This window comes from Drosophila erecta, unplaced genomic scaffold, assembly GCF_003286155.1.
Source record: "Drosophila erecta strain 14021-0224.00,06,07 unplaced genomic scaffold, DereRS2 tig00000021-arrow-pilon, whole genome shotgun sequence".
Lineage (NCBI taxonomy): Eukaryota > Metazoa > Arthropoda > Insecta > Diptera > Drosophilidae > Drosophila > Drosophila erecta.
In genome coordinates this window covers 7,542,510-7,563,011 of record NW_020825198.1, presented here as the reverse complement: position 1 = coordinate 7,563,011, position 20,502 = coordinate 7,542,510, and the positions used below count along the sequence as shown (strand labels likewise).

Here is a 20,502-nt window from a genome sequence, read left to right as displayed (position 1 = left end):
CCACTCCCCTGCGTTGTTGGAATTTGCCGATGGGCATTAAAAACGTTATTGCTAATTTCGGGACGGGCATAAAACACGCACGAACGACTTGCCACGGGTCCTTGAAACAGGACCAAAGTCAGTCGAGCCCAGTCCTGCGAGCCAAGAAGGCAAACGTAATTCCAATTTCCACTCACTCGCCGTCCACACACATTTGCATTTCAATTTGAATTAATGACCAATACTAATGAAAATTTCGATGCCCCCTGCCCGCGCACTTCCGCTTGCGCTGCCACTGAAAACCACCGCAAATTGGGTACACCAACCACCGCCCCCACCGCCAGACATCTATATACAGGTGAACGGGCATGTTATGAAGCCACTCGAGGAGTACATGCTATTCACAAAGTCCGGCGCCGACAACATAACCGTCATCAATCCGCAGGGCGTACGGAGCGCCCAGTGCAACGCCAAATTCGATGTGAGCGAGCAGCCCACCCAGGAGCCCATGGTTAATGTCAGTATGGTAAGTAGACACTGGCAAAAACTTCGACATATATGGGAAAATATTATAGGGTAACAGACCCATTACCATACCTAATCCATCGTCCGAACTGTGGTTATGCTCCAGTGAATGGTATTTAAAACATATAAGATGTATTTGTGATCATGTACAATTGATTTTTTCCTGATGATATCAGCTCTGTGATAAAAAAGACTTTTTCTTACAACTGAAATTTTTTGTCAATGCAAAGAGCGACTGCCTGTTGGGCGCTCCGAGAATCGGATTATCCGAGGCAACCAGGCGACAAATTGTGCTAATGAATACCCTCTACCTGTACACCTGTGCACCACAGATTCCCGAGCCGTGGGTGGAGGAGCCGCCAGCCCGTGTCCCCTACATACCGAGATTCGTGTACGACGAGAACAAGCAGGAGGACTCCACGCAGGTCGTCTTCCTCACGCTGACCAGTGTCTTCGTCATTATCGTGATATGCTGCCTGCTGGAGGTGTATCGCAGCCACTTGGCCTACAAGAAGCGCATCGAGCGCGAGACGGACGAGGACATCATCTGGTCCAAGGAGCAGGCAACCAAGATGCACGAGTCGCCAGGTGTTAAGGCCGGCCTCTTGGGCGGCGTGACGGCGGGCTCGGGGAATGGCCTGCCTCCATATTCCTACAAGGCGGTAAGTAATGGCTTTAGCAGACAACTATCAAGCTGCATCAACTTACTTAAGAGACACTGGCAAAAACGGGTAGACTTTTGGGTTAAACGAGATAGAATGCTATAGTCGAGTTCCCCGGTAATCAGATACCCGTTACTCAGCTATAACGTTACTCTTTCTATAACATTAGAAAAATTACAAAAAAAAAAAAAAAAATAAATTTCTAAATTTAAATGCAGTTTTTTAGAGAATCGCTCCAGAAACATTTAGAGGTATGCCACTTCAAAATCCGATTAAGATAACTTGAGTTATGGGGCTTAGAACTTCAGTCTTGGGACATTTCTTCATTTTTTTGAATTTCTTCAACATCATAACATCAAAAAATGACAAAAAATTAAAAAAAAAATAAATTTCTAAATTTAAATGCAGTTGTTTAGAGAATTGCACCACAAACATTTAGAGGTATGCCACTTCAAAATCAGATTAAGATAACTTGAGTTATGGGGCTTAGAACTTCAGTCTTGGGACATTTCTTCATTTTTTTGAATTTCTTCAACATCATAACATCAAAAAATGACAAAAAATTAAAAAAAAAATAAATTTCTAAATTTAAATGCAGTTGTTTAGAGAATTGCACCACAAACATTTAGAGGTATGCCACTTCAAAATCCGATTAAGATAACTTGAGTTATGGGGCTTAGAACTTCAGTCTTGGGACATTTCTTCATTTTTTTGAATTTCTTCAACATCATAACATCAAAAAATGACAAAAAATTAAAAAAAAAATAAATTTCTAAATTTAAATGCAGTTTTTTAGAGAATTGCTTCAGAAACATTTAGAGGTATGCCACTTCAAAATCCGATTAAGATAACTATGGGGCTTAGAACTTCAGTCTTGGGACATTTCTTCATTTTTTTGAATTTCTTCAACATCATAACATCAAAAAATGACAAAAAATTAAAAAAAAAATAAATTTCTAAATTTAAATGCAGATTTTTAGAGAATTGCTCCAGAAACATTTAGAGGTATGCCACTTCAAAATCCGATTAAGATAAGTTGAGTTATGGAGTTTAGAACTTTGGTCTTTGGACATTTTTGAGTTTCTACATCAAATTACACGAAAATTACCAAAAAATTAAAAAAAAAATAAAATTTTAAATTTGAATGCAGATTTTTAGAGAATTGCTTTAGAAACATTTAGAGGTATGCCACTTCAAAATCCGATTAAGATAAGTTGAGTTATGGAGTTTAGAACTTTGGCCTTTGGACATTTTTGAATTTCTACAACATCATCAAATCAGAAAAATTACCAAAAAATTACAAAAAAATTCAAAAAAAAATAAAATTTTAAATTTGAATGCAGATTTTTAGAGAGTTGCTTCAGAAACATTTAGAGGTATGCCACTTCAAAATCCGATTAAGATAAGTTGAGTTATGGAGTTTAGAACTTTGGTCTTCGGACATTTTTGAATTTCTACAACATCATCAAATCAGAAAAATTACCAAAAAATTACAAAAAAAATTAAAAAAAAAAATATTTTTAATTTGAATGCAGATTTTTAGAGAATTGCTTCAGAAACTTTTAGAGGTATGCCACATCAAAATCCGATTGATATAAGTTGAGTTATGGAGTTTAGAACTTTGGAGTTAGAACTTTAAGAAAAATAACAAAAAAAAAATCCAAGAAAATAAAAAAAAATTAATTACTCTACGAGTAACGGGTATAAAAATTGTTTATCTCATTAATCCTTGAATATATTTTAAGTTCTCTCTCTTATATAGTTTATTTTTAAGTATATCCTATTTTAATATATATTTGTTGTGTAAATCCCAGTTGCCGCAGGAGGACAAAAAGCCGGGCAACGGTGCCCCCTTGGTGGGCATTTTGAAAAACGGCAGTGCCACGCCCTCGCAGCCCGGCACGCCCACCGCGCTGTCCAAAAACGGAGACATCGCCTCGCGCATCGAAGAGGAGGAAGAGGAGGAGGATGAGGCACCCGTGCCGCAGGCAGCGGAAAAAAGCGGCGAAAATGAGGCGCCTCCGAAGGACTCGCCCCCCAGCGAAGCAAAGGAGTCGCAGGCTCAGCCTCCTGAGCAGCTGACGAAGGACATCACCGATGGCTCTGCCCCACCAGATGGTACGTACATAAAGGTGTCTCAAAATAGACAATATATGGTTTGCTTATCATTAAAAATATAACAGTTTTTATAACAAAAATATATAATAAATTAACTCTTTTTTGGATTGTTTCTTTGGCTTAGCTTCCAAAGAGCCGGAGGCGCAGGCGGAGCCTTCAGAGCCATCAACTCAATTGAAGTCGGCAGAGAACGGACAGTTGCCCCAAGTGGAGCAGGTGGCCGGAGGGGAAGACGTGCAGGTGCAGCTGCAGGTGCCAAGTCTACCGGTAAGCAGAGGATCCCAACCCACAGTAAACCTTATCAGAATGGCGCCAATAGCCACAATCAGCGAGACCAATTTGCATGGATTGGGCTGAGGGGCGCGGCCTTGGCATTGGCATGTAAATAACACCCCAAACCATCCACCCACCCAAAAACACCGCATGAACACACGCACACACATCATAAGTCAAATGGAAGAGCTTTTCATCACGTAATGTAAGCGAATAAATGGCCTGCAAATACATAGGCATACAGCTGTAAGGCATGAAAGTGCATCATTTACTGTGGCATCGCAAGGACATCCCCGAAGACAAACACACACATTCGTGCACTAATATTTGGACAATCCACGGGGACATTAGCAGTCAGGTTGGATAAACAAATGCTGTAATGTCAAGTACAATCAGGGGTACACACGAGCGGGTAGCCACTGTAATTGCAACTCAAGGGAACTCAAAATGAGATAATTTCAGGACTCTTTTTGTACATTATTTCAGGCACGAGCCCTCTGTGTTGTTCTTATTTTGCTTGTTATTTTAAATGTTGCTATTTTAGTGTTCAACATGTATATATTTCATGTTCAACAACTCAATCTTGTAAATAAATTCTAATCTAGCGACTTAGCATTTTACATTTACTAACTGAAGGTAATTTAAGAAATATATCAAGTACTGTTTTATTTGCTGAATGATTTTTAAATCCATTGTCTAACATGCATTAAAATTTTGATTTAAGCTCATGGGGATGTACAAACATAAAGCCAAATACTTTTTTGTGCTAACAATGTTCTATTTTTTATAATTAATTTTTCATATTTAATGGTCGTTGGCTAATTAGAATCTACTGAATTGACCATTGAAATGTTTGTTCAGTCGTGAATAAATAAACCATTATCCCTTTGGAATTTTTGATTTAGGAAAATAATTTCAGTTGTTATCAAAGAGTCGATGGCATTATAAATAAATAATCACGGTTCGCACAAATCTAATAATCGTGATGGCTATAATTAGAATAAGAAATCGTATTTAGCTGTAACCTATATTTAAAATACATTTAAAGTGACATTTATTTGCTGTGCATGTGTATGTGTCGTGTCTTTTGCAAAGTGCCTGGCGGCCATTATCAACTTGGGAAAATGTTCCGTTTAATTAAATTGCATTTAATTGAATTTAACTAAATAAACAAAACATGTGAAAATATTTCCCCCACGCTTTCGGTGTGCATATTTAAAAAGCAACAAACAGTTTCAGATGTATTTTAAAAATATTTAATCAGAATATAATGGTAGAATTTTGTGCGTGTCGTTTTAATTGTTGATATTGAATGTGCTTATGGTGTGACTGTTTAATTAAATTTAACACAAACCAAGTGAGCACAAAAAAGTGCGATGGGCAAAGGAGGAAAACTATTGACAATTGGCTTAACGCGACGAAATTGGCCAGGCCAATAGACATTGGTACGATCGAGTCAATTCAATTATTTCTCAATTATTGCATAAGCCGATTAACTGCACTATCAAGTGGAATGCATTAATAGCAGCGAAGGTGCCCCAAAAAATATGCTATGGTTTTTGCGTGGCTATTAGTGATTTCCGGTTGGAATTAATTGGATTATGATTTCATTTTCTCAACGTTAAATATAAATCGATTTATTTATGTTGATTGGAAATCAGTTATCTTAACAGCTTAAGAGGTATTTACGGCCTTAAAGGATTTAAAAGCAGTTCGTTGAGTACCAGACCATAAGATATTTTTAAAACTGCCCGCACACTTTCTTTAATTAATCTTCATTTCAATGAAAGCGCTTGCAAACTTTTCAAGTTTAACGATAAAACCCATTCTTTTGGAGCATTTAATGTGTGTAAGAATAGCCCTTGAATGTTCGTTACTTGATAGTTTTTACATCTCTTTGAAAGTTTTCGATTTCTGTGTGTGTGGTTTTTCATGCCTTCCCTCGCCCGTTTCTTTGTATATTGGCCAATTCTTTTCCCTTTGTTAGCCGGGCCAAAATGGAAACCCTTCGCCTGGCTGTGTTGTGGCCGGGACAATTTCTTAAGCGGCATCAATGCAATTTCTTGCCAGCGGCATTCGCCTTCCCTTTGGTTTTTGCAGCCCAGCCAATTGTCTAAAATGTTACTTAATAGAAAAAGTGCTCTGCACAGCACAAAAGTTGGAATACCTACGTATAAATAGAAATGCAACTGGATTTTGGGGTAGTGGCAGCTGCGAGTGCCTCAGGATGTTTTGTTAAAAGACGTTGGTTAAATGAGTATGCATCGAAGAAAAAACCGATGGAATCCCTGCTTGGAAAATCGAGCTTTTTACCAATGAACTTTGGGCCCAAGAATAACAATTGTTGCAGGCCGCAATTTATGGCAGCATGATGAGGAAAGTCGGGCTTCTTGCTTATCAAGTGCCTGTCCATGATTTATATAGATTGTATATGCATGGCGGTGGCCAGAAACTCTTTTGGCCAGAAAACTTAAGACAAAACCTTCAACTAAGCAACAAACGCAGCAAGAACTTTCAACTTTTGCATCGACTTTTCGGCACGCCCAAAAAACAAACTTTCACCGAAGTTCGAACTCCCTTTTCCGTCGCCCCTGCTCTTCCAGAGGTTTCTCGATGAGGAAATTGGAAAAGCAAAATATTGAACTTATTGGCTTTCATGTAGTTTTAGCTGAAAAAGTGTCTATCGAGGGGCTGCATGTTACTTTTGAGCTTACTTAGCGTATACTTTGTCTGAGCTTAAGCCACAGCCAAATTGAATTTTTCCCGGCACTTTCCCGGAAACAATCGCTGCACATTCAAATCGGGCTATGAATTTTCCAACGATTTTCCTTCTTTATTTTCCCATGGCGCTCTTTTGGTGACACCCGAAAAATGGTGAAAGTTGTGCAAAGCGCAAAGTGCGTGCGGGATTGTCTGCCACCCATGGTGGCCCACATTTTCCCGCCGTTTCCGTGCCGCTTTCCACTTTCCACATTTCCACTTGACTTGCGGCGTCTACGCGAGCCTGATTGCAAAGCAACCGAAATTGAAGCGCACTCAAAACTTTTTTCCTGCCTCAAAATCAAAAAGTTTCGCTTCCCAAAAGGAGTGAGTGCTGGCTTTCTGCTCCTCGATGGGGTTAATACAGTGGGTTATCGGTAGGGCGTTTCTTATCTTGAAAGGGGCTTCATGCAATAATAACTTTGACATCAAAAGTTCATTTGATTAATTACGCCTTTTACTTCGTGCCTTTCCAAATATATTCTTTGATAGGCGTTCTTTTTGCCAATAACTTTTGCTGTGAACATCGTGTGAGCTGTGGCTTCAAAATTTATTCACAGGCAATTAGAAAAATTTAATTGAATAATTTAGGTCATTTTTGGCAATACAATTTTACAATTTCACATGGTAATGAACGTAATTAACTTTTAATCGGCAATGGAACCAGAAATATGAATGTCAAAATGTCATGTAATATTCATCAATTTTAATTGTGCGAATATTAAAGTCGGAGTGCGTTGAATAGAGTTCACTGTAGTGAAGATCGAAGCTTAAACAGCATCTTTTGTTTAAGCAGCCCCAGAAAGTGCAAGTGCCTCAGCTGGTGGATGTGGATGTGGCATGTGGCTCATGCTCCTCGAGCTGATTCCACTGAGGTTGCTCCTGTCATGCATGCCAAGTTTCTTTTTATTCAAAAATGTTTGTGGGCGTCTTTGCGCTTTTCTTTCATCTTGCGCTGCTGCCGCTGCTGCTGCCCCGCTTTTCTTGTACGCTTTTCCAGATTTTCCAGCTTTCCCAACCTCTGCTCCGCTCGCTGTTCATTTCGGCATGCCGCAAACGCAGCACGCACTTAACTTTGCCAGCTACCACAATGCTGCGGTGAAACTCATTACGAGCTTAGAATGCAAAAACGAGCCCCAAGCCCCCACAAAATGCAGCGGCAGCAAAAGTAAAGCAACAAAGTGTGCAACATGCCCCATACAACACCCACATGGTGGGGCCTTCATACAGACAGATTTTGTCTCGTTTGCTCAAGTTTCCTATAAATCTTGATGAAGGCAAGAAGACAAACTAAGCCATTGATGTGTAAATTAAAACACAGACCACAATTTAATAAACAAATAAATCTGAGGCAATTAATTTAAAAGCAGCATAAATATTTTTACTGATTTATGGCGCTCATAAATCGTTTTTAAGCAGAGAAATGGGATTTGAAGTGTAATTTCGCTGCAATTAAAATTGCATTGACTCAGTATGAAGCATATTCTTTAGCCTTGAATGCTTTCACTCTGCTTTTCAAGCACTAAACAATGACTTTAAAAACGAACAATAGAGGTAAAATACAATCAGCTTGGCTTTGCGGGCTGCGACTCAAATTTCACTCTTGAATGAGTCCATAATTCAGGTAATATTTTTTCCTTCCTTTCGCTGCAAATGGAAATGGGAAAATAGTGAATTTCAATTGATTGCTCTAGCATCAAATATGCAAATATCGCATAACTAACAAGTGAGCTTTACGAATTTCGTGCGCATGTTAATTAACAAAAGGAAGTCAAATAAAACCCAGCATGGAATGAACAAAACTAAACATTTAAGAGGAATGTATCTTTTAAGCCAAGAGCTGCATGCGAAATATTAAAACAAAAATAAAATAAAATACCCAACGCAGATGCGAGTCGAGAAAGTTTTTAATAAAAAGCGATACGAAACATTTGTGCACTTTGACAGCAGCAACACGAAATGCAAAAGCAGCTGCCGCCGCAACGACAACTGTCTCAAAAAGGAGTTGGACCTCAGCAGCAGTCGAGTTCCAAGCGGAGAAAGCCAGGAGGAAGTGGTGCAGCCGGAGGAGCCACTGTAGTTGGGCCGGCAACAGTGCGGCGACAAGTTTCTTGGGGGCCGCCAATCGTGGCCGAAACGGATGTGGATTTGGCCAACAGCAGCGCCAGCAGCAACAGCAACAGCAATGGCAGTCGCAAGGCGGGCGGTAAGCAAAATGGATACCATGGCGTCAATAGACGGGCCACCACCACCAGGAATTGAAGCTGGGTAACTGTCGCAAAAAACCAACGAGACGAATGCAAAAAAAAAAAAGCAAATGGCTGCTGAAAATATGTATAAAAGCATAAATATTTAGGCGAATTGATGGCAAGAAAACAAAACAGGGCCAAAACCAACAACAGCTCAAAGGCAGCCAGAGAAAGAGCCAGCGAAACAAAAGCAATTTGTATAAATAAAAGCGAGTCAAAAGTGCGACAGAGACAAAGGAAAAGCAAATAATATAAATTGAAAAGAGGCAAGTCCTTGGATTGCTGTGTATAAAGAAAGCTGTCTGCCCATCGACTTGAATATTCCTCAAAAAATTCAGAATGGCAAGCACTTTTTACATCAAACGCTGCAACATTTTCATTCAAAGCTGGCAAGGAATTTAAGACTTTGACTTAAACACAGCACTAGTGAAAAAATATGCTGCATTCCATCTAAGAGTTCCAAGCAGATAACACCAAAAACACAAAATTTGGAATTTTTTTATAATTGTTAAGATGTTTATTTGACGTAATTTTGTGTAGTTAAAATAAAGCGCACACTTAGCAATAATCTCTTCAAACTCATAAACTTACATGTAAATTGATACCTTTTAGAGTTAAGCTAAAAAATTCCCTTTGCTGCAACGCAAAGTTGCATCCGTTAGGTTTTAAGAAGTGCACAACTTTTAGTTTTGGTTTTTGTAAATTCCATTCTGTACTGTGTGATATACGAATGTAATAAAAGTTCTACGGCCAGGAAATGAGAACACAACTTTAACTTCTTTCATACTAAATGATAAGAAATTACGCAGAATAACTCGCCCATACATCAATTCATTTAAATGCGTTATTAAAAAACTTTCGCACAGCAAAAATGCTGACAACGACAACAAAAAGGAGGGCTTCGTCGAGATTGATACAACAACAAGGAGCCATGGAGTCGGAAAAGATGGGAAAAAGTGAAGCTCACGTAATGGCACTTCAATATGTGGCAGGAAAAACCGGGGGAAAGTGGAAACAGGGGCAAATACTGGGTATCACAGGGGGAGAAGTGCAGATTTCAGGGGGACGACTACCAACAGCTTGTTAGTGGCTTTGTTGGCCAGTACTTTTAACTAATGTGTTTTGTGCGACCATAGAAAATCTCAAGTGCTCATAGACGCTCAGACACACATGCATCGACTCCCTAATATGATCTACTTGAAGTGTGCACTGTGAGAAAATCGGGTGTCACTTGAAAAGGGTGTACTACAAAAACATAACAAATTCTAGTAATGTTTTCTTATTTGGCTAATTTAAACTAGTACTTTAACTATGCTTGTTTACAACTCTTCAAAACTGCTTACCTTTATTTTTCTCAGTGCGGAACCGCAAAGGGCGTTTGTGTGGAAAAGGGGAGCTTATATAGCCAGACTGGGGCTCCTTCAGTTTCGGCTCCTGACTGCATAAAATAACCGCATAAAATGTCGTTAAGTATAACGAAATTGAGTCTGCACATAAATTGAGATTATGAGATTAAAATGTTGTGATTTTCGCACATAGAAACGAGTCTGGGTCTGGGGTGGCCAGAAAACCCTTTTTTTCGAAATGAGCTCCAAATATTTTGGGTGGAAAATGGGATGGAAGCAGTAGCTGCCCCATCAAAAGTGGCAACAGCATCAGCAGCAAGCCAGTCAATGTAATGAGTTTATGCCGCCCCTTTTGCTCGAAGCTGAAATTTATGAAAAAGCAACATTGCGGAGGCACAGTGGAATAAATCGGATGCAATTATCCGAATCAGATTGCAGATGTGGGCGGATACTACTCATTCAAAGGTATCCAAGACTATAAATTTAAAATATTAGAATATCTCGTTCTTCTTCGATAATGGCTTAGAATTCTTAAATCTTAAATTTTAAGCTTCGAGCACTTTAAAATTGCAATTAAATCAGCTTAAATATATCATAAATATTATGTCAAGAAGCCAATTAATTCCCAAGTAAAACCCATTACGCTCCACCGTTCGCCTGATGAATAATAAAGAAGTTGCGGTTCTGGCCGGCGATCAAAGTCAAATATTTGGTTTGGATGTTTACCAATTGGGTCAGCTGGTCATTTGGCCTGGCCTCCAGCCATACAGCTCCTCTTCAAAATGCCCCTGGTCGCCTGGTATTCAACCCCGCTCGCTGTGAATTTTCCAGAAATAAAGGTCGTGGATCTCAGCTGCCGCTTCATTATGACGCTAATTGCCAGGACATGCCGGCAAAAGGATTAGCAACACGTAAACTGTACAGCAAGCAGCATTCGATGAGACCGCAAAAACCAGGACGAGAAAGAGCATGAGAGAACTCCATGAACCGTCTTTCTACTCATAAACATTTTAGTTTGACTTAATCCGGTTATATATCCGGATTAGCGACCATGAGTGCCACGAAGGTGTATTTTTTCGCTATTCCCGAGAACTTTACGACACTTTTTAGGTAATGAATGGGATTACATTTTTTTAATCCACTACCACCCGCTGGCTGTAAAAAATTAGTGGCAAAAAACGGTGCATTCAGGTCAGTTTTGGTCTGGGAAGCCGATTGACCTGCGGCCAAGGGTCTCATGAATGGGCAGGTCAGAAAAAAGATTGCATATAAAATAAGCCAGCCACGCTGATGCAACCAGCAAACGCAGTCAAGCAACCACACGGTCAAGATGTGTCTCATCCCCCAAAACAAGGAAGTAATGGATAACTCCAAAGTGAATCCTTCGCCGAACTCGTTGGAATCACCACCAAAGTCGCCCACCGCCGCATATGCAATGTTTTTGCATCGCGAAGAGTTGAGGAGGAGAAAAGTGCACGTCTCTCGGGTTTCAGCCACCAAAATTCACCTGACCAGCGAACTAATCGCTCAAACCAAGCAGAACATACGGCAGTGCAGCTTCGAGGACCTGGAGATCCTGGCCAGGGAGACGCTCTTCAAGAAGAGTCTGCAAAGACATCTTTACTATCGACGTATGCACATCCACAAGCTGATGCTAAGCAGGAAAAAGCAGCAGGCCAAGGAAAAGAAGTGAAACGATAAATAATGTTATTTAGTTAAGAGCAGCGAGAGTGATTATTACATGGATAAATATTACAAGCTATTATTAAGACCAATAAATGGGTAAAATATTTTAACAGTGCATCGAACATCCTTTACATTCGTAAATATGTCGTTTCCACTTTGAGTAAACGGCCTCAGCCATTACAATCAAAAATATCTGAGATGCAGTCGAAAAGATAGGGCTTCACTCAAACTAAAACTTAAATTAAACTTCAGTCATTTGCAAGAGCCAAGTGAGGGGACAAATGTTCCTCACATGCACATCTTATCTTTGCCCCGGCAAAAGTGCAATTTTCCATTTAAATATTTGATTATGTATACGTATTCCCCAGTCGTAATTGTCAGAGAGCAAAGTGGCGCCGTCGACCTGCACTTGTAATGGGTGTAAAAACAAATTTGCACATGATTACCAAAAAACCCGGTTGGCAAAACTGCGAACATTTAATACAACTCAAACAAAATGGGGCGTTGCATAAATTTGAACAGCCAACGGGGGTGTAGAAAAATTCTTGCCTTTTTAGACTACATAAATTTTAATTAAATGTCACTCATACGCCATGTACGCCGAGCACAATGTGTGTCTGTGTGTGTGTGTCTGTGTGTGTGCGTGCAGCGGAGTGGTGTTGGTGCGATAGTGTGAGTGTGTGAGTGTGTGCGAGTGCTGTGAGTGGTGCGACAAATGAATGCACATGAAAGTGGCGCACGAATTACACTTTATTGAACAGCAGCAGCACCAGCAGGAGCTGTTGATGGGGTACAAAGGACGAAGGACGAAGGACAATGACGACGAGAGTGGCGCTCATCTAAAGCGAAGCGTAAAACAAAGCAGGACACCAAGGAGTCCGAAGGGTTTGCGCCGCTCCGCAGCTGTGCATTTTTCGCCATTTTCCGCAAATTTATTTTATGGATACTGCCAAATAGTTGCACCTAAAAAACCATCCTTACATTCCTTATACATATAACTATCAAAAATTGACGACGGCTGAAATTTTAATCTTTAAAGGTACAAATATTTTTCAAAATACTTAAAAACAAGCTGACAACTGTTTCTATTTTATTTACGCTTAGCATATTAATACCGAAGTTTTCCTTTCAAACTTTTCCCCTTACATATGTATGCAATTAAAATGAAGTCTGCTTATTTTGTAGAATTCAAGTAAACTAGTATTAACTCCAGAAAAGAAAAATGGAAAAAGGCGCCAATTTTCTTATTTTTTGGCAGCCAGCTCTAATTATTATTTTTGCTAACTTTTTTGCGACTTTTTGTGTGTCTACCAGTTTGTTTGTTTCCATTGGTGGCGAATCCGCGTCGTTTCCGCTTCGTGCATTTTCATTAAACTTCTAAAGCATGCATTATTCATGTTCTACAACAATTGCCATGGTCCAGCAGCAGAACATTTGGAAAATAGAAAAAATACGCTTCCCAGTTCCCAGTGCCTAATGAGAAACCATCAGGAGCAACATCATCTTTCGCTGGCACTCGAAACTTTTACAATAATTTCAACATATGCGCCTGGTTTTCTTGACAAATTAACTCAAGTGCACAATGAAGTGTTTATTGTGCTGGAAAAACTTTTTCGCGGCCATGCTGAGCTCAAGGCTTGGTCACGGGAAATCAGGATATACGCAAGGATATACTCGTGTTTGCTTACTTTTTTCCCATTAGAGATGGCATTCTCCATCAATAAGAAGAAACAATTTTATAATTATAATAAAAACCTGAATAATAAACATAAAAACTAACAGTAGAAACAAATAACCTATAAATATGGCTATTTAACATTTTATTTCATTTTTAAACAAAATACTGAATATCCAATTTGTGCATTTAAAACTCGAATTAACATAGCTACAAATTCAAATTGGTTTATAAAGTAGCCGTAATGCCACCACTGAAATCACAGCCTGAACGTAATCGTCATGGTGGCTTAAAGCAATTTGTTATTAATTTCCGCGTTGAAAAGTTGAAAAAAGGCAACTTTTTCTTTCCATTGTTTCGGCTTTTCGCTTTTCCCTATATTTTCCTGAACTTTCCATCTCTTTTCCACTGCCCCAATGTCTCAATGCCACTTGGCATTCATTTAATGCGAAAAGTTATTGTCGTTTTTCGTTCTTGTTGTTGGCGCTTGTGTGTTGCCACATTAAAACATGGCCCATAATGGTTAACAAGGCATTTGCTTGTTGACCATCGACCAAATGACCGGCAAAACTTGTGCTTACATTGTTCAACATGTGTAATAAATATATTTCCACTGCCACCCTTCCAAAATTCCACAGTGTATGGGTAAATGTCCACATATTTATGTGCGTCATAGACGCAGTTAGTGCTCAAAGAAAATTAATAATAATAACTACAAATAAGTAATGAAATGCATTTTGAACATTTTTATACCCGTTACTCGTAGGGTAAAAGGGTATACTAGATTCGTTGAAAAAATTGTAACAGGTAGAAGGAAGCGTTTCTGACCATATAAAGTATATATATTATTGATATATTATTGATAATTGATATATATTATTGAATAGCCGAGTCGAACTGGCCATGTCCGTCTGTCCGTATGAACGCCTCGATCTCAGGATCTACAAAAGCTAGAATGTTGAGATTAAGCATGCAGCTTCTAGAGACTTAAAAAAAGTCCATAACTCAACTTATATTAATCGGATTTTGAAGTGGCATACCTCTAAATGTTTCTGAAGCAATTCTCTAAACATCTGCATTCAAATTTAAAAATTTATTTTTTTTTTAATTTTTTTATAATTTTTTTGATGTAGAAATTCAAAAAAATGAAGAAATGCCACAAGGCTGAAGCTCTAAACTCCATAACTCAACTTATCTTAATCGGATTTTGAAGTGGCATACCTCTAAATTTTTCTGCCGCAATCCTCTAAAAATCTGCATTCAAAAATATAAATTTTTTTTTTGGAAATATTTTTTTGATTTTTTGATGTGATGATGTTGTAGAAATTCCAAAAAATTAAGAAATGTCCTAAGGCTGAAGTTATAAACTCCATAACTTAACTTATCTTAATCGGATTTTGAAGTGGCATACCTCTAAATGTTTCTGGAGCGATTTTCTTAAAATCTGCATTCAAATTTATAATTTTATTTTTTCTTAAATTTTTTTGTAATTTTTCTGATGTTATAGAAAGGGTAACGGGTATCTGATAGTCGGGGAACTCGACCATAGCATTCTTGTTCATTCTCATGGTTGTCATTTAAAGTATTCAAAAATGGTCCAAATAGTGTTTAATAATACAAATATTTCGTAAAATATTTCCCAAAACCGCCACATTTTTCCGCGTGCAGGTCATAAATTGAAATATTCCACCTTTGTGTGATGACTTGGCAAAGTATGTTTGCATTACACATATTCGAAAAGCACGCGCCGCGGCGTATGCAATGAAAAATGTGGGGAACGACAATGTTAATATGCCTGCCAAAGGACCCCCAAAGGGGCGTGGCAGGTCTAGGGGCTAAGGAAGTATGTCAGTGTCAGTGTGCAGGATGAAAGTGCAAGTTTTGCTTATTGTTTCCAACGCTGCCGCTGCGCCAGTGCCTCCAGTAACCTTCGGCGAAGAATAATAAAACTGCTGGAAAATAAAACTGAAATGCGTCCCAGCAAGTGCGAAATGGAAAAGTATGAAAAGCGCAGCAAATGCCAGGGAAAAAATACAAATTTTAAATGCTTTTTCCCTTATACTCCTTGGTACAGAGTTGAACTGTTCTGTAATCTACTTAGTGTCACACAACAACTATTACTTTGTAACCTTTTTTTATTATTCAAATAGTAGTCCACATACCTTCGCAGTTTGCTTGGGCGGTATTTGAATATTTGAATATTAAGTTACTTATTATTTTCTGTGTAGAATATTTCGCAGGCCTATCTGCACCTTTCAGCTAACTTCCCCCATTGGGAGCAAGCAAATGCATCGCTGTCGCCTGGCCAACACATTTGCACTTGACTGAAACGCGCTGGCCGCCTTTCTTGTAGTTGATTTTGGACTGATGCTGACGATGCCACGCCCCTTGCTGCGGGGAAATAGGGGGCGGAATCGGGAGCGTGAGTTGTGGGGCTGCCACACAAAGTCCCGTGAAGTGACTGGCGGGTTTCGTGTAACCAAGACACCATCCGGACTCCTGACGTGGCGCCTTTTGTTGGCCGGAGCCTTGGGCGGGCTTAAGGGGCAGCGAAATGGATTTTGGACGGGGTCCGCCATCCAGAATGCAATACAGGAGGTGCACATACACAGCCTGCACTGGGAGAAAAATAAATACATTAATGTTTTGCATAATAAAGTTCTAGTGGCTTTAAGACGCAGCTTGATTAGCAATTTTACTACAGAAATGTGCTATATAACTCTGCTCTTAAGTTAAACTAGCTTTCATCTGCTTGTTTAAACTAATTAATTGTGCATAAACGTATCTATGCCAAGTCGAAATAAAAAGAGTCATAAATCGTAGTCACTAAATTTTTTATGTGTACTCCTTCATGTCAGTTCAGTGCATTTATTAACAACATAAAGTGCCAAATCACGACAGGTGCCAAAATCTCGATAAAAAAGAATGAAATAAACCTTTGCCAGTAGAAAATGCAGCTTGAATAACCGTCATTCCCCCTCGCTATCTTCTCCTGTCTATCTCTCAAAGCCTTTAAATAATTATAAAACTTTATCTCTTCTCTGCACACACGCAAACATGAACCTCTCACCAACGTCCATGTCCATTGAACGTCACTTTGACTAAAGCCAAATAGAATTAAACCCTGAAAAATATTTGATCTAAATTCCTGACTTCCTACCCGTCACCCGCCACCCGCCGACACCCCACACCGAATCCTGCATCCCATCCAACGTCCTGATGCCATTTTCATGCCCAATCTCCCCCAGAAAGCGCAGCAGCGGCAGCCACAGGAACACAAATCCCGCCACAAAGCGCCCGATGACACAGAGGCTCCAAAGCAGCAGCAGTCCTTTGATGTAGCCACAAATGCCAATGGCTCCGCCCTGCCAGCGAGGCGGGCGAAAAATCCGGAGGCGCCGAGTGGAAAACCCCCATTGGTGGCGAGGCGACAGCATCACTCGAAAGTGACGCCCCCACCACCGCCGCCGCCGCCGCCGCCACTTACGCTTTTCCTGGAAAGCTCACTGCTGCAGCGCCAGTTCGCGAATCCAATTAGTTACTTGGGTGGACCGCGGCTGCAGCCGCGCAGTAATCGCACCAGCATCGACTCGATATTATCGCTGGATTAGCGCCGCAGCCAGTTTCCAGCTCTCCGTTTCCGCCCACTCCACCCCGTGGAAAACCTCGCAGACTAGTCACAAACTGTCAACTGGTGGGCGGGCAGACCCCCAGTGGATCCCTTTCCCCAATGCCACAGACGCCTCAACCTAGGAACTCCAAGTTAAAAAGTTTAAAACATGTAGCTAGAACTACTTAAAATACAATTAAATTGTTACAAATAATTGCTTTGTTTACTGGTAAGAGATGATAGCTAAATGTGGAAACGTAAGTATTTTAAATAATATAAAATTCAATTATTATTTCATTTGCTTTGAAATTAAATGTTCCATTTACTCAAGAATAATTAAAAAGGTCACGGAATAGTGTTGAATTAATTTTCAATCAAAGCTCAAGGCCCTTGGTATTTATAAATATTTTTATTTGATTAAATTAGTTTCTGCGTGATTCGCCACATTGGATCGCTTGTATGAATGCATTTACTTTTTTTGCTTAGCTTATACACTTTCCATCTGCACAGATTGACTTAATAATAAGTTGAATTTAAGCCTACGATGAGTTTAGGTTCCGCCCACTGATTACTGATTTATCCCCCTGGGGATTATCCCCACTAGAAAAGGAGCCTATCGCAGGGGGACCTGTTTAAGGGGCGGGTATAAAAAGCCCTGGACATGGCTAGGGGGCGTGGTGGGGGGGCGCGGGGATAGGACGACGCTAGGTGAAATCCGGCGGCTTGTACTTCGGCGGTCGCTTAATTGGCTTCTATAACCAATTGCGGCCGCCACGTCAAATGTTGTTCTCCTTGGCGCCCTTGGCCCCGGCACCGGAACCCGATCCCGACCCGGATCCGGCATTAGCTGTCGCTCCGGCGTCGTTATCGCTCTTGTTGTTACTGTTGTTGTTGCTATTCGTATTGGATGCCGTCGACTCCTCGCCATCAGCGCCATCACCTGATAAGAGCATAAGGGTTTAGTAAGTACCACTTGATTTAAAGAGACTGATCATTCATCACTCACCCTTTTCCTTTTCGTCCTTGATCTCGCTGGACGTCTCTGAGGATGCCTTGTTGCTGTTGGTGTCCTTGTCCAGACGCGGTCGCTTCCGCTGTCCCTTGTACGTCCGGTTATCCCTGCGACCGCCCTCGCCCTCATCCTCCGAATCGGAGTACTCGTTCTCGGGCACGATGCGCTTGTCCTTGTCGCTCTGGGGCAGGCGATCGTCCTTGTCGACCTTGTCCTCGTCGTCGGACTCATCGTTGATGGCGTCCTCGGGAATCGCCTGGATTTGAACGCCCGGAGCGTGAGGCAGCATGCGCAGGTTCTCGAACAGACGGTTCTTGATCTTCTCCAGGTACTCGGAAGTATTCTGATTCGTCATGTTGCTGGGGCTAATGTGCAGCTTGAAATCGGGGCCGAAGTACTCGAAGTAATCGTTGTAGGGCAGTTCGTTGGCTATTTCCACGGCCAGGGCCACGGAGGTCTCATAGGTCCAGCAGCGGGACACGTTACGTATGGTATAACCACCACCGCCGACCATCAGGAATGGCAGGTTATACTTCTTCACGAACTCCACGCATTTGCCGTGACCCTTGACAGTGAGATTGAAGCAACCTAACCGATCGCCAGTCAGCGAGTCGGCGCCACACTGCAGCACCACGGCTGCCGGCTGGAATGTTTCCATCACCTTGCTGATAATGGGCACAAAGATGCTCTCGTACGCATCATCATCCATGCCATCACGCAGGGGTATATTCACCGCATAATACTTTCCCTTGCCGGCGCCAATGTCTCGCAGATCGCCGGTGCCCGGGAAGTACTCTCCGTACTTGTGGAAGCTCACCGTCATCACACGATCTGTGGTATAGAACGCCTCCTCCACGCCATCGCCGTGATGGACGTCGATATCTATGTAGAGAACACGCTGGTGGTATTTAAGCAGCTCCAGAATTCCCAGGACAATATCGTTCACGTAGCAGAAGCCGGAGGCCTCCGATTTTTTGGCGTGATGCAGGCCACCGCCCCAATTGATGCAGATCTCCGAGGCTTGCTTATTCAGTTTTACGGCCGCAGCTACGGATCCCCCGGCGGAAAGTTGGCAAAACTCGTAAAGTCCATCAAAGACGGGACAATCCTCGCCCACATTGAATCGCTGCATCTGCTTGTTGTACTCCGACATGTTGTCCGGCCGAATGGATCGCAGGAATCGGACGTACTCGTCCGAGTGGAACTTGGTCATCTCATCGGCAGTGGCTTTATGGGGACGCTGGAATAGGAAGATTCGTGTTTAAATCTATTTGTATACATGGGAAGTTGTATGTAATCCTATTTCGATTTTTTTAAATCCGTGATCAGTAATTTGATCTTATATTAAGAAAGTAACTCACGTATATTTCCATTTTTCGATAGAGCCCATAGTTGAGCAGCAGGTTGTGGGTCATGCGTATGCGGTGGGGCTTCATGGGATGACCCTGGCCATAGTAGTAGTTGCCAATGTCGCCTGGGGATCAAAAATCACGATTATGAGTAACTTGGAAAAGTAATTGTATGCCACGCTATCCGAAATACACATTTTACGGCCACGGTCGGCGAGGCGTCTGCCTGAGAGCAGCACTTTTCCCGAACGACCGCAGCGGTCGTACTTTCGCCCCGAACGAACAAGCAACAAAAACACATGGAAGAGGAAGAGAGACATCAGGTACATACACGCACACGCATGCAAGCGCTCTGCGGTCGTATGGGAAAAGTGCGCTGTGAACCGGAACGCGCTCGTACAGTCGCCGTAAAACTTGAAATTTGCAAAAATGCTATCATCTGCTGCTAAGTGGATGCAAGGAAAACACAAAGTCGGCGTGGTAAGCATAGCTAGTACTTTGTAATCACAAATTACTCGTCTAGTAGGCCTTTTGCTTAACTAAAGAGCTCAAAACTTACTGTCGTAGTAGTAGCAAACGCGCTTTTTGCTGTGAGACTGCATTTTGCGGTGCGGTCGGCGCTCCTAAAACTCCTCTAAGTCGATGTTTACCGCTGCTTCTTCGATCGGAAGAACGCGCTGGCTCAGCAGATGTGTAGCTCTGACGCCGGTCCGACTTTTGGCACTTTAATTCCAATGTAAAGCCAAATTCGGAAAGGATCAAATAAATACGCGCAAAGAGAACCGCTGCTGATGGGCAGTGTGACCGTGGGCTTTTTTAAAAATGGCTTACCGCCATGTTCGGAAGAATATACCTTTAATACTAAACACAATCATACAGATTTGCAAAAATACCAAACAAATAATATAAATTTATATTATAATAAATATATTTGATAAATTTACATATGAAACTTGATTATTCTTATCATACAAAGTGGTAATTGTGTCTTAAAAATATAAGCAATTAAAATGATTAAAAAAGTTTTGCAAAAAATTTTGAATATTTCACGCTAGAAATCACATGCAATCTTATGATGCCAAGTACATAGATTGATTCAAGTTTTAGTTGCAGCGCCTTCAGCTGAAACTAGGATATCATGGAAAATATTAAAAAGTATCGTCAGCATCGTCCGAATAATCTCTAAGGTTTCAAAATTGTCGTTAAATATATAAAAGATTTATTATATTTTTAAGGAATGTTACTTAAGCGCCATTGC

The 20,502-nt window shown here is 40.9% G+C and overlaps 3 protein-coding genes across 8 annotated transcripts in view; 2 read left to right on the top strand and 1 right to left on the bottom strand.

The window, feature by feature from the left end:
* The window catches only part of LOC6543953 (contactin-associated protein-like 2), a 60,770-nt gene extending 43,721 nt beyond the window's left edge, over window positions 1–17,049 (top strand). For 3 of the 6 annotated variants that reach the window (XM_026976538.1, XM_026976536.1, XM_026976535.1), the window contains 5 exons: window positions 324–505; window positions 837–1,166; window positions 2,981–3,284; window positions 3,409–3,551; window positions 16,522–17,049. In XM_026976538.1, coding sequence (XP_026832339.1) covers window positions 324–505; window positions 837–1,166; window positions 2,981–3,284; window positions 3,409–3,551; window positions 16,522–16,884 — 1,322 coding nt within the window. In that variant the 3' untranslated portion in view covers window positions 16,885–17,049. Of the gene's footprint in view, window positions 1–323; window positions 506–836; window positions 1,167–2,980; window positions 3,285–3,408; window positions 3,552–8,264; window positions 9,336–16,380; window positions 16,417–16,521 lie in introns of those variants that run through there. The other 3 variants (XM_026976539.1, XM_026976537.1, XM_001971894.3) reach the window with 3 other exon arrangements.
* On the top strand, window positions 11,189–11,713 carry LOC6543950. Its single transcript, XM_001971891.2, has one exon. The coding sequence runs from the start codon at window positions 11,243–11,245 to the stop codon at window positions 11,603–11,605; it is 363 nt and encodes a 120-aa protein (XP_001971927.1). The 5' UTR covers window positions 11,189–11,242; the 3' UTR covers window positions 11,606–11,713.
* Window positions 17,050–17,273: 224 nt separating the features above from the next.
* On the bottom strand, window positions 17,274–20,089 carry LOC6543948 (histone deacetylase Rpd3). Its single transcript, XM_001971889.3, has 4 exons — window positions 19,804–20,089; window positions 19,257–19,369; window positions 17,890–19,135; window positions 17,274–17,823 (listed from the first exon to the last, which is right to left on the bottom strand). The coding sequence occupies exons 1-4, from the start codon at window positions 19,844–19,846 to the stop codon at window positions 17,660–17,662; spliced, it is 1,566 nt and encodes a 521-aa protein (XP_001971925.1). The 5' UTR covers window positions 19,847–20,089; the 3' UTR covers window positions 17,274–17,659.
* Window positions 20,090–20,502: the final 413 nt, after the last annotated feature.

What these genes read in the sequence shown, in the direction of transcription:
- LOC6543948 (XM_001971889.3), bottom strand. Translation starts at nt 19,846, where the DNA reads ATGCAGTCTCACAGCAAAAAGCGCGTTTGCTACTACTACGACA. An exon ending in CGTTTGCTACTACTACGACA is followed by an intron (nt 19,370 to 19,803) that starts GTAAGTTTTGAG and finishes TTTGATCCCCAG; the next exon opens with GCGACATTGGCAACTACTAC. An exon ending in ATCGAAAAATGGAAATATAC is followed by an intron (nt 19,136 to 19,256) that starts GTGAGTTACTTT and finishes TTCCTATTCCAG; the next exon opens with CGTCCCCATAAAGCCACTGC.
- LOC6543950 (XM_001971891.2), top strand. Translation starts at nt 11,243, where the DNA reads ATGTGTCTCATCCCCCAAAACAAGGAAGTAATGGATAACTCCAAAGTG.